Here is a 12,843-nt window from a genome sequence, read left to right as displayed (position 1 = left end):
ATGTACAAATATATTTCTATTGTGAAGAATATTACTTTGCACAAAATTTAAAAATACCTTAGTTTAGATAATTATATAAATAACTAACATGGAAATATATATCAGTAAACAGGTGACGTGTGTACATGGTATTAGAAATGTTTTAAATCATAATACCTTTGGTGACTTGAACTTTCTGTTCCTCCATTCTTCGAGAAGTCTTTTCAATTTTTTCAACTACTGGCTTCTTTATAACTGCAAGCATTTTAAAGAAATTGCAGTACTTTTAGAATTTCTATTCAAATTCTGTTTCTACTATGCATCTACGTATGTTTATATATAAATATATATGTATACATGCATATATACATATATATATAATTTTTAAGAAAGAAGCAAGTTTGGTACTCTGAACTTTAAGTACAAATTTCTGTACTTCAAATATTTTGGTTGTTTTAAAAAATATTTATCACAACATCTTTTTATCATCTTTTTAATTTTTGCATTAAGTAAATCAGATATTCTCAGGAAAAAAAATTCACTGATACAATAAAGCTTAGAGAAGAAGTTGTGCCTATTGGATTGGACTGGTGACTTATACATCTTTGCCAAACAAGCCATGATAATGATATGGATGTTCTGATCTAGTTCAATAATTCCAAATTCATACCTTTTGGAGGTGGTGCTTTCTTTTCGGGCACTTTTGCTGGAATTTTTCTCTCGTGCGATTCTTTAACAAAAACAGAGGAATAAGAAGGGATGCTTAAATAAGTAAGTCCTAGTAGATTATATTTGACTACAAAGGAAGTAAGAATATATATTTGTGGAAAGTATTGTGTTTGGGATCTTTATGGCTAACATGATCCCTGGCGCTGGATTTTGAAGCAGGATCCAGCAGAGGTGCAGAAGGCAATGGAAGTAAACCCCGGATTTCTGCATTAGAAGACAACATTTGGAATCTCGTGATGGGACTACATGATTCAACTTAACAATGTCGAACCTGAAAGTGACTGAAGAAACGTCAAGAGTAAGTTTCTAAAAAGGTCTAACCTTAAAAGATCGAAATGGTCATTTCACTCCTTTCCTATCTATTGCAGCTCAGGTTAATAGCCCCGAAAACATCATGCACTGAGGAAAAGAGAAAAGAAGTTGCCCGGTCAATACACACCTTTGTAAACCTCCTTCTGCACTTGGATCACTTCTCTCTCTTGGTAAGTTTCCTCCCAGTCATCCTCCCCTTCGTCATAACCTTCTTCCCTTTCATAGTATTCCTGGCCTTCCTCGAAGTCTTCTTCCCATTCCTCGTGAACTTCCCTCTTCGCTTCTACCTTGGTCTCCTCATAGTCTTCATCTGGTTCTTCATAGTAAGGTTCTTCAAATGGCTCCGTGTAGGGTTCTACTTCTAGTTCATCGTAAGGTTCCTCCAGAGATTCGATGAAAAGTTTCTTCTCAGAAACAGTGCGCTTCTTCTCATACACAGCTTCTTGTTCTTTGTGAACCTCTTTCTTTCTGGTTATGGTTGTTATTTTTACTTCTTCAGCCTTGGAGGATACATCAATAATTTCAGGAGCTGAAACAAACCAACCAACCAACAAGCAATATTAGCATATTAATTATATTCGCACCGTTACTTCATAAACCAAAAGTCTATGTTGTCACACAATATCAGTATCTCAGATCTCAGTATGATGTCGTTAATTTCATTTTCTGGGTATTGGTTCTGTTTACATTTTTGTTGGCTATGGAACACAGTAAAGAGTATGGAGACGCACTTGCTCTTCATCTGAGGATTTTTCCAGTGTGAACAGAATGGAGTTCAGTAAACACCCAATGGACACATCTTCCACTGTTCTATGAGAACTCCCACGGGATATTTTACCATTTGATCATTTAATGGAATTTACATCTAATGTTAACCTCTATTTAAGTTTCCAATTTATTCTTTCAGAAACATTTCTAATTTTAAAGCGACACTTTTGATAGTTGAATGTGACTCTATAATCAGTTTAATAAAGATAATACTTAAAATTATGTTACCAAATCAATTAGTTGCTTTCATAATAAAATTAAAAAAAAATAAGGCTAACATCGTTTACGTGATCCTTAGCACCTGTGTTAGCTACAGCTGAAACGGTAAGGAGGGTGCCTCCCTTTCCACTACTTTCTCTGTGTCTAAGGCCTGAGGCTGCATAAACACCTGTCTGCTTCCCTTCCGGGGCCAGGAGCAATAGGACGTAGTCCTTTCTAGTGCTAATTGTAACATGGCAGAGGAGATGCCATAACTTTACAATCAGCTAGAAGGCTTCTATGTAAAAAATAAGAAGACAAAGCAGAGATGCAAATCTCAGAGATACAAAAAATATTTAACAATATCTTTCACTTACCTTTTGCTGGAATCAAGACAGTAGGAGGCTGGGGCTTCTTGTCAACCTCTGGGATTTTAAAAAATAGAAAACATGTTTATTTTTAGAGTATGCGTTATTTAATGTTTACTAATCTTGTGCATCTTTGCCAGTTATTTGTACCGTCTGTGACTACTGCTAGTATACCAAACCCCTTTATAATTTCCATATTTAGCTCACCAGCATTGCTATGCAATGCCGTATTAACAAAAATAGGGAAAGGCTGAACTTGATTCTAGTTTAGGTTGATTTAAAACAATTTCAATTAACATGAGACATGAAGAGACTATTCAGTAAGCCTAATGCTAACAAAATAATGCATGTTTAATTTTTTCAATGGTTAACTGTAAAGTGGAGGAAATACCCATGCTTTATGAGCACCCTCTTCTGCCATAATGTTTGGACTCAGAAAAACATCTTGGGGTGGTGCTTGGTGCTCCCGGATGCTCCTCCTTGCAGGAGGGCTTCCTTACTCTGATCTTAGTTAAACAGGTAAAACAATTTGCTTAAATTTAGTGATCTAGTCTTCCTCTTAAAACTCTTCCAGGATATAGTAAAGAAAAAAAAAAAGGAAGTAATTGAACTGATCCTCCTTCAAAAAGTGTTTTGTTTTTCTGCAGGGACTGACAGCTCAGGTGAGCCAGGAAGGCTTCTGAGTTGGGCTGGAGCAGCCACTGGATATTAGCATCAGTCCCTGGCCATCAATCGGTAGGACTGGATCAAAAGCAGCTGTGGGGTGGGTAGGCAGCGCCCTCCAGAAATAACAAGAACTCTCTGGTGTTACCACTGTGTGCCATGGGCAGACACAGGCACAGGAGGACGGGGAGAAAAAAAAGGAAAGCGTGGAAGGTTGACAAAGAGAAAGCGCGGGCTGAGTTCTAGAAGAGGGTGAGAGTGAGTGAAGGGAGAGGCTCCACTTTGGGAATTCAAACTCTTACCTTCCTCCTCCTTCCACTATTTGGGGTTTAAAATTGTTAACCAGGAGAAAAACAGTAAGACTCAATTTTTCATTAATTAATGATAATACCTTTAGGTTCTTCTTTGGGCTTTGCAACAACTTTTTTGGTATCTTTCTTCACAGCTTTTTTGGTCACTAAAAAACAAGATGTCAGAAGTAAACAAGTAAAATGTTTTCAGGAAACGAAGAGGTTTCTTGAAATACTTTATTTTTTCATATGTTTTGATGGTAATGAGACTCTTGCAACATTATTGCAAGATACGGGTTTGAGAAAGGTCTTGTGCTAGCATGTGGAACATGTTTTTTGGATGGAGATAGAGTATGTGGGGTGATAGGGTGATTCTACATCTTCACTGATTTTATGCCTGCCTACAGTTTTCAAAACATGCAGAACATGAACCTAAATGATACCACAAATAGAAAAGGTACACATTTTCACTTAGTTTCACTTAGATAAGAACACTTTAAATTTGTCAGGATGAAGAATAACAAGTGAATTAGTAAAATTAAAAGTCCTATCTATGATATTGTGGAAATTTTCTTTGTGCTGCTGATGTTATACCTTGATCATGGCCCCTACTTACACCTTGAATTATGGTTCCTAATATCCATGAATAATTTAATTTTTTAAATTTAATTTTTTTAAATAAGATTTAATTTCCCAAGTTTCCCAGTGGGTAGTTAAGCTTAGCCATATTGACAGTAGTGCTCAAAGACTAAATCATTCATTAAGGTAATTATTATTTCTGACAACAAATATGATTTTTGATTCTCGTTCTTCTCTGCTATCAAAAGTGGATGAAATATATTTAACTATTCATATGAATTATAAAAATGCTTTTATTATTCAGATGTATTAGTCACAAAACTGGAAGGCTTTTTGTTTTGTTTTTTGTTTTTTCACTGAATTTTCCCTGAGTCTGGCTGAAAAGTAGCTCAAGCTCTTGACACCAATGCCAGCAGATACTGGGATACTAGCATACCAAACCCTGGAAACTGCAATGGAAAAATCTGACGTTGACATGCAGAATTTTTTCCCGAAGCAAGGAGAATTCTGACAGCAATTCTCAACTACCCAGAACTCTAGAAAGTCCCAGGTTGTCTGTTGACTGATTTAGTCGAGCAGCTTGGGGACAAATAGTATAATTCATCTATTGAAATATTTGAAAAGGGAAATTCCTTGACACACTCAAGAGCTCCTTATTGGTGAACTCCTTCCTTAGATAAGAAAAAAAAATCAAATATATCAAAGATATTCTAAATCACATTTTTGTAACAAAATAGCAATTTTAAAAAAAGGTGTTAACATTGTAATTGAGAAGAAACCACTGTAACTTGCAACATGACTATAAACCAGTATGGTTTATTTCCAGAAGCTTCACTAGAAGTTAATTATTTTATTGTTATATAGTTACATATAGTTAAAATATATAAAATATGAAATGTGAAATAGATTTGCCATTAATGTTTCAGTGGTTACATTAAGATAAAATATTTTAACATTAAGCATTGCATTTGGTTTGTCTGATTTTCAGAGTTTAATCACATGTCTTGCACATTTAGAGCAAGTAATTTACATTTTGAAAGGCAATTCAACCTATTGGCAACTAGAGGGCCAACATGTGGCATTAGACAACATTTTCCAGGTCTGCGATAGTTGATTGTATATTTTGACATTTAGGTAGATAACATAAAATAAATACCTTCAATGCGTTTTGCTGGTGGTTTCTTTTCTTCAGGTGATGGTAGCAACAGAGGAATAGGAGGAACAACCATAGGAGGGATTTCTGGAGAAAAGAAATGCCATCATCATGGTTTGGTTTTTATGTGTGAAGTATAATGAAAAGTCTTACACATTCCTTTCAGTAATCAAAGGTGTTATAGTACCAATTCATCAATCAGAGCAAATAAATAGCACATATAATTGTTACTACTCTCTTGCTTTGATTTTTAATTACACAGTGAAGAATATGACATGCAAGGCTGTGCTCTGGCTCTCTACTGTGGTTTGGCATCACTAATTTCCTAGAGGTATATATAGAATATTGTTGCTGCAAGCGCAGGTGTTGTGCTGGGTCTTACCTTCTGGAGGTACTGCTCTGATAGGCATGGTTGGGATTGGAACTCTGGAGTCAGGAATATCTGGAAAGGAACAATTAAGGGTAAGCATAGAGGGACTGAAACCACAGATATTTATTAGACAATTAAGATGTGTTTGTCAGGTGTGTCCAACAGCAGAATCTAATACATAGATACGGAGATAATTAGGGTTCTTTTGTATGCCCCCACATAGGCATGTTTATTCCCTGTGAAAATTGGTTCTGTTCTATGGCCACACAATTTTGGCAATATCCTAGATATCAGCTGAATGAGACCTTATTATCTCTAATTTCCCAAGCTCCCAAAGCCTAACATTTATATTATTTCCTGAAAATTATTTTGCCAAATAATATCTTACTGAAAAACCCAAATCATATTTTTAGACATTTCAGTTTGGCTTCTATCATTTACAAAATTCTACTGAATATATTTGAGCAAGGTTTTGTTTTGTTTTTTTAAACTTACCAGGAGGCTTCATCTCAAGCTTGATTTCTGCAAAAGAAAAAAAAATGACATTTTTGTATTTAGAGTTGTCTGGGCAGGATTGTTTGTTTCAGGGATTGCAATGTGGCTTAAATGGGGAATTTTCTGACCTTTGGTTGTTAAGTACAGTTCTGCTGTGCTTCTTGCTTCACCTCTCGGTTCCAGTCGAGCAATTACTGAATAGACACCTAAGAAGAATCATCAAACTTTTGTTTTCTGATACATTTATAAATAACACTTTTTTATTTAAATACAGTATGGATTTATTTATCCTTCTCTTTCCTAAAAAAATATATTCTATATAGAATTACAGAGTGTAAGTGTAAGCTAGGGTAGAATATATAAAACAGACAAGATTTAAATTATATATTCACGGAGATGCCATCAACTAAATTACCTTCATCATCTGGGGTCACATTGTGAATGGTCATATAATGGCAGCGACCATCATTCCTAAAGTTGTACTTCTGGCTCTCGGTCAGTTCTGTTGGTCCTTTGTACCATGTTACAATAGCATCATCAAAGGACACTTCGCATTCAAAGGTGGCAGACTGATGCTCGCTCACCACAATGTTCTGTATGCGTTTCGTAAACTGAATTGGTTCAGCTGTTTAAGTACAAAGAAGATTCCAAGTTAGATTGTATAGGGGGGAAGGCTTTTCACCGTGCTTTCCCCTCAGGTATTTAAAGCCTCCACCTATGTATCCAACTAGAAAAATAACAAAGGCTGAAAATATAAAACAAAAAGAAAGTGCTCTTTTATGCATCAGTAGCAAGAAATTATCCCAATACTTAAGTGTATTTCTTCAGAACCAATGTAGGAAAGTGTAAAGAAATCCCTGGGAGCCCTTAAAATATTTGCACAGAGGCAATAGTCAAAGGGGCTTATGACCCTAAAGTCAAATTAAACTTTAAAAATGTTAGTGAAATTGGGGGTTCAAAATAAAGGGAACATAAACTTAATTTTACTCTGTAACTTATTCCACTTTGAAATTCTTTTTTCTGTAAAAGAATTTTGCTATTCAGGACCTAGAATTGTTTATTACCTACTATGTTATAACTTTCCTTGTGAAATAATTTTAAACTCAAGAGGAAGTCTGAACTTCTAAATTTCAGATGGTTCATTTTTAAGAGTTCTGAAACCTGCTCTGTAAACACCTGTGGCCATGCACAAAGGGGCCATGCCCCCGTGCCCCTGGGAATGAATGGCAGGGGTAGTTAGTAGGAGAATGGGCTGCAGAAGGTCCTTTGCAGAATTTTATCTAGAAGTCTGGAATTCAATGTATAACAATATCAAGAACATCTGAGACATCATAAGTACTCTGGTGAGCCTTTTATTTTTTGAAGGATCATATAAGAATGCAATTATTTAAAAAATGAGAAGTGGTTTCAACTGGATCCTTTATATGGAAACCTACTAAAAATTTTTGAACCTTAAAATACAACCAGGCATTGATATCCACTTAAAGCAAGTCAGAGAAGTTGAAATGTTCGTGTAACTAAGTCTTATAAAGTTTTATTTCAACAACTATAAATGGGCACCCACTGGAAGTAGATGTTATCATTACAGTCCAAGGGTGTCTTCAGACAGTGCATATGATCAAAAGATTAGGAGATAAATATTGCTCCTAAATCCTGAGATTTCCCTTTATTTCAAAGATTTAGAAGGTTGGAATACAATCCTCACATAAAATAGTTATTTTCGAAAAATAGCTGCTAATCACGCATGACATCTGTTGTTAATTTTATCTAGTAAGTTTCAGACAAGTAGATTCAAATTAATTTCTATAAACAAAATAGATTTTTTTTTAGATCTATTACAGTTAGCCAAGATCTTTTAGCTACAGCTATGAAATCTGGTCATTTCCAAGATCTCTGTCTTAGAATGAGAATCATAGATGTGAGAATTATGCAATTTAGTAAAATTATAAAGAACGATTGAATTTAGCAGAATTACAGAATTTAAATAACTGTTAGACAGTCATGTCTTCATTTGGATTGAAATCTGCCCTTGGTCAAGAAAACTCACGCAAAAGATCCGGCACTTGGGTGAACATTTCCCTTTTGATTTCGTGTGCATCTTGAGATGTGAATGAATGCTGTGAGTGTGTGCTAGGAAAGGAGAACACACGACCACTTTGGAATATGTGTAATGGCAGGGCGGCCGCGGGAGGGGTCCTGCACCACGTTTGCCCCTGACCTGGGCACTAATAACCCCAGCCATGGCCGTTCACCCACCTTCAATTCTGAGCTCTGCTGAAGTTTCAAGGTCTTCATATTTGCAGGTGTACTGCCCCTGGTCTTCTGCTCGAACATCTGCAATGGTCAGCTTATGGACTTTGTGTTCCACTTCTGTCTTATGTCTACCTTGGGGCTTAAGGATTCTGCCATTTCTGAACCATTCAGATTTTACGTTTGGCACGGAAAATTGGCATGTCATGGTGCAAGTCTGGCCTTCTTTCAAAGTAACATCCTGAAGATGCCGTTCCCAAGCAGGCTCTGCAGGTATGACACAGAAAACATTTTGTTTGATATCACATGCAGATGTGCTCAATAGTAAGTGAATCTCACAAGTTTATTTTTTTCTTAATAAAATGCTTTTTACTTACCAATTACAGTTAGTTTAGCACTAGCGATGTGTGGACCACACACCAATCTATAATTGCCCTGATCTTTAAGTTGACAGTTTTTGACTCTGAGTGTATGCCGATCACCATCGATATTTATTTCAAATTTATCACTGGGTTCCAGTTTTTCAGTCCCTTTGTACCATGAAAGCTTGATTTCTGGATAATTAATCTTAATGTCAATTTCAAACAAAGCATCATCATCTTTCAAAACTGTCTGATTCTCAATGTCCTTGATCAGAGTGACAGGCTAGGAGAATAAAGAATTAACACACATTAGTCACTCCTTCTCTCATAATTCCCAGTAACAATCTGTTCACTGTATTATCTTCATGATTCACTTTACCTCTGTCTGTGATAGCCTTTGCTGAATAAATGATACAAGTTCTTCAAATTCCTTTTCATCCTTCTCTGACTTCTCTATTTCCTCAATTTCCTGAGAAGGAAAAAGTAGAAGTATTACATATGGAAAAAATTGAATTAGAGGATGCAGGATTATATTCAGCTTCCATTACTGATGCTGCTTAGGTTACATTAAATGATCTCATATAGCTGTAGGGTTCTGGAATTCAATGGATATATATTAGATGTTTCAAATGTAAATTTTTAAGATGATGCTATACACAAAAGATCATACCAATCTATGTGTCTCTTCTTCTTGACTTTGCTTTAGCAGTTCAAATGCTTGAAGAAGACCTCGGAAGTCAGTGATTCCATACATGCGGGCATATTTTTCATATTCTTTAGGATCAACATTTTTGAGAAGTTCCAGGATATCGATTTCCTCTTCTTCTCCAGATCCTTTTTTTAAGACTGGAGTCCTAAATGAAATCAGAAATAAACATAAGTCACCTGTCTTCTACTTATTTTGAACTGCCTATCAACATTTAAAGATCATAAGTACCATTAAGCTTTTTGTTCCCCTCACGAAGGCATAGTGCTATGTCCTTTGTTCAAGAAATGAGTTTTACCGCGTTCACAATAAAAAATAAAAATGTGGGTTTGGTGATGAAGTAGATTAAGATTGGACCATTGTAACAAAGTACTGAAATTTAATCAATGAATTTAAGAAAGAATATATATTTGTAAATTTTACTACCAAAGAGTCTAATGAAATAATTAAAAGGAAAAGCAGTAACAGCAATGGAAAGCATTAATAAGGGATACATATCATATGTCATGGGAAAGATGTGTGGAAAGCAAATGTTGATTAATTTAATAATCGCCTATGATGAAACATAATTTGTGTTGAAAGTATTGGTAATTATGGAAATGTTTCAAGTTTTGATCTAGAAGAGAATTCAGAATACGAGAAATACTACATAGAAACAAAAATTCCATATTGAGACACATACAAAGTTCTCCGTTAGCCATTTCCTTTGTCTAAAATTTTAATAAAAATTCACTTCCTTCTCAAAACTTTATGATCATTCAGAAACTGATCTTCATGAACTGCTAACCTATGCCCAAATATTGGGTGTTTGCTTATATGCTTTTGTGAGAATGTCTGTGTGCTTATGTTCATTTACCATCAGCATCTTGGAGGGGATGGCCCATGCCTCTTGAGAGATCTCTTTTGTGAATGGAAAATGACCATGTGTGGTTTTTTTTTTTAATTGAACTTACTTTTTCAGCATTGCTCTCAGATCTCCTTCAATCTTCTCCTGTTTCTTCCTTTCATCCACCTGTAGGTTAACATTACTTTCAATTTCGCCATGTTTATTAAATGCGACACACCGATACAATCCAGAATCGGTTTTTGTGGTGTCCCTAATCTCCAGCTTTGCTTCATCGCCTTTCTGGTGGATAAGAATGCGACCGCCCTGGTTCAGTTGCCTCCATTTCCCTTTTGTCCATTTAACATTTGGGATTGGATCACCTCCAACTTTTGCAATGAATGTTGCGGTGGTTTCTAAGGAAGAATGAAAGCAAATGAATTTAAAAAACCTAATTTTCCCAAATCAGTTCTTCCAAAATTAAATCGACTGTAAAATTATACAAGGTAGATGAAGATGTACTGGTTCACAAAGTACTTACTTTCTACGACTCTGATACTCTGAGGTTCTGACACGAAGAAGAGTTTCCCATCTACTGCCCCTTTCTTAGCTGCTGGGACTGTGGCTGGTTTGTCTGAAAGACACATTTACATGTTTTGTTATTACAGTTACCTTAAAATCGGAATAATTCCTCCGTAAAATAAGCTTTAGGAATTTGGCATTGTCAAAGACATCATTCACTCTACAACTCGCTATGTACAAGAGTGGACTACGGAAGATAAAGCAGTTTCATAGGCATTTATAACTAGTGGCAGCTTTCACATGCAGGTTGAACTACAATCATAATAGCAGTGTCCAATTTTATATTTCTAGACTTGGCTTTATTCGACAGATTTCCTCCAGGACTATGACAGCAGATTTCCTCATGTCACATTATCAGAGCATCATTTTTGGAACTTAGTTACACCTTCTTGGATATGGTGGAAAGAGGTACAAGAAACAGGTTGATGAACTTGGGGTAATGTCAGATGATCTGTATCAAAATTACTTCCATTAAATTATCTAATACTTCAGTTATAACAAGGAGGCTATAAATTGCAAATGAGCAATAACTGATGTTTCTAAAAATTGAATTCCATTCTTATTGAAGTTGTAATAAGCAAATAAATGGGACCGGTCACTGGCTTAATTGGACTACTTCTGAGGTATCTGTACCTTTGATGGTCACTTTGGATTTTGAAGTGTCACTTCCAGCCACATTTGAAGCTTTGCACACATAATCTCCCGAATCTGCTTTAGCCACATCCTTCAGTTCCAGCACGGCGGTCCCGCCGGCAAAGCTGAAGCTGCACCTGTCTGAGGGCTTTACTTCCCTCCCAGCCTTCAACCACTGGATCCTGATCGGCTCTGATCCCTGCACGTGGCAGCTGAGCTGCACAAATTCTCCTTCACTTGCTGTTACTGGAGGAAGGTGCTGATCAAACACAGGTGGCTTCTTAGGTTCTGGAATTACAAAGATAGTTTTAAGCTTAAAAGGAACGCAAAGGCAAAAAAGTTTTAAATTCCAGAAAAGAAGCCAGTTTTGCCTCTAACGGGTAATACCAGTAGTACCGGTTGCTATAGAACGGAATCAGTAACTGAATCAAGGTTGATTCCTCTCTGAAGACAATAGTTACATTTGTTGGAGTTTTTAAAGATAAAGGTTGAAAAACAAGCAAAGAACGGATGCCATGTTGACCAAAAATCATGCAAGCCTCTGTGTCCTGATTAAGCATCGCAAACATGGCAGCTGGCAGTTCCTATAAACTTCTGTGCCATATAGCCCACTATTGATTCTCTCGCACCTGCATATAGCTGCATTTTTGCTGTGCCCTAAGAAAGAAGGGCCTCCTGGGGAATTCTGCTCATCTAGAGCAGCAGTTCTTGCCACCCTCTGGGAAAGAAAGCCAACATTTGAGTAATCTGTGAGCCCACATCGTAATATGTGATTTTCATCTTTAGCTATGAAATGCAGCTATAGTAGCATTTAAAATCTAATCTTTGCCCAAAGGAAACAGCAGCTGAAGCTCAGTGTTCAACTGAAAACCAATGAGGAATATACAGGTAACATGGTAGGAAGGCCGTGTACAACTCAGTATTATGTAATGGTTTTATTCAATGATTCTGAGAATTAGATATAAACATAAGGCAATATTCATGATTGTAATGATCAAAACATGTGATTTTTTTTTATTCTACCAAGAAATAGCTTCAGAATGTGATACAAAGTACTTATCTACTCAATGGCAAAACCACCACGGATGTAAATAATAAATATAAGCCACCGCTAAGGATACATTTTTTGTTTTATTAAACATATTTTAAAACTAAATGCACTTAAATTCTATAAAATGAGTGTCATTTTAAGTTAAGACAACTCAATGACACCAGCCCATTCCTGGTATTAGCCTATTATCTATGCATGCACCCTGAAATGGCCAACTATATCACATCAGAGTTGGTAATCAACTCCAAGCTGCTCCAAGAAAATTGTCTTGTAAGGTGATTTTGATGAATCTGCATCATAATCATCTGGATGAAGCCATTTTATGGTCAGAGGATCAGAAAAAAAGGATCTCCTTAAAAGATACAGTCTATTTCTTTCCCTCAAGTTAGGACTATATATGTAAATACATCTTCTATAATAATATGCAGCATATTTCCTCTCATCTTTTTTTTTTTCCTTTTGAGCAAATTTTACTCTTTTGTCTGGGATCAATATTCATTTACAGGCTAAAAGCTTTGGGCAATGTATGTCA

The 12,843-nt window shown here is 36.0% G+C and overlaps 1 protein-coding gene across 1 annotated transcript in view; it reads right to left on the bottom strand.

Moving 5' to 3' along the window:
- Window positions 1–12,843, bottom strand: part of TTN (titin) — a 268,068-nt gene that overhangs the window by 159,985 nt on the left and 95,240 nt on the right. The window contains 18 exon segments of the mRNA XM_028121746.2: window positions 157–234; window positions 650–709; window positions 1,148–1,549; window positions 2,364–2,411; window positions 2,763–2,765; window positions 3,409–3,474; window positions 5,043–5,126; window positions 5,422–5,481; window positions 5,905–5,931; window positions 6,033–6,110; window positions 6,320–6,529; window positions 8,161–8,421; window positions 8,532–8,799; window positions 8,896–8,985; window positions 9,187–9,370; window positions 10,176–10,461; window positions 10,587–10,679; window positions 11,261–11,548. Coding sequence (XP_027977547.2) covers window positions 157–234; window positions 650–709; window positions 1,148–1,549; window positions 2,364–2,411; window positions 2,763–2,765; window positions 3,409–3,474; window positions 5,043–5,126; window positions 5,422–5,481; window positions 5,905–5,931; window positions 6,033–6,110; window positions 6,320–6,529; window positions 8,161–8,421; window positions 8,532–8,799; window positions 8,896–8,985; window positions 9,187–9,370; window positions 10,176–10,461; window positions 10,587–10,679; window positions 11,261–11,548 — 2,586 coding nt within the window.

The sequence above is a fragment of the Eumetopias jubatus genome, unplaced genomic scaffold (assembly GCF_037043125.1).
Source record: "Eumetopias jubatus isolate StellerSeaLion01/CBP00866 unplaced genomic scaffold, mEumJub1_p1.0 scaffold_3, whole genome shotgun sequence".
In the NCBI taxonomy this organism is placed as follows: domain Eukaryota; kingdom Metazoa; phylum Chordata; class Mammalia; order Carnivora; family Otariidae; genus Eumetopias; species Eumetopias jubatus.
This window is presented reverse-complemented; position numbering and strand designations above follow the sequence as displayed.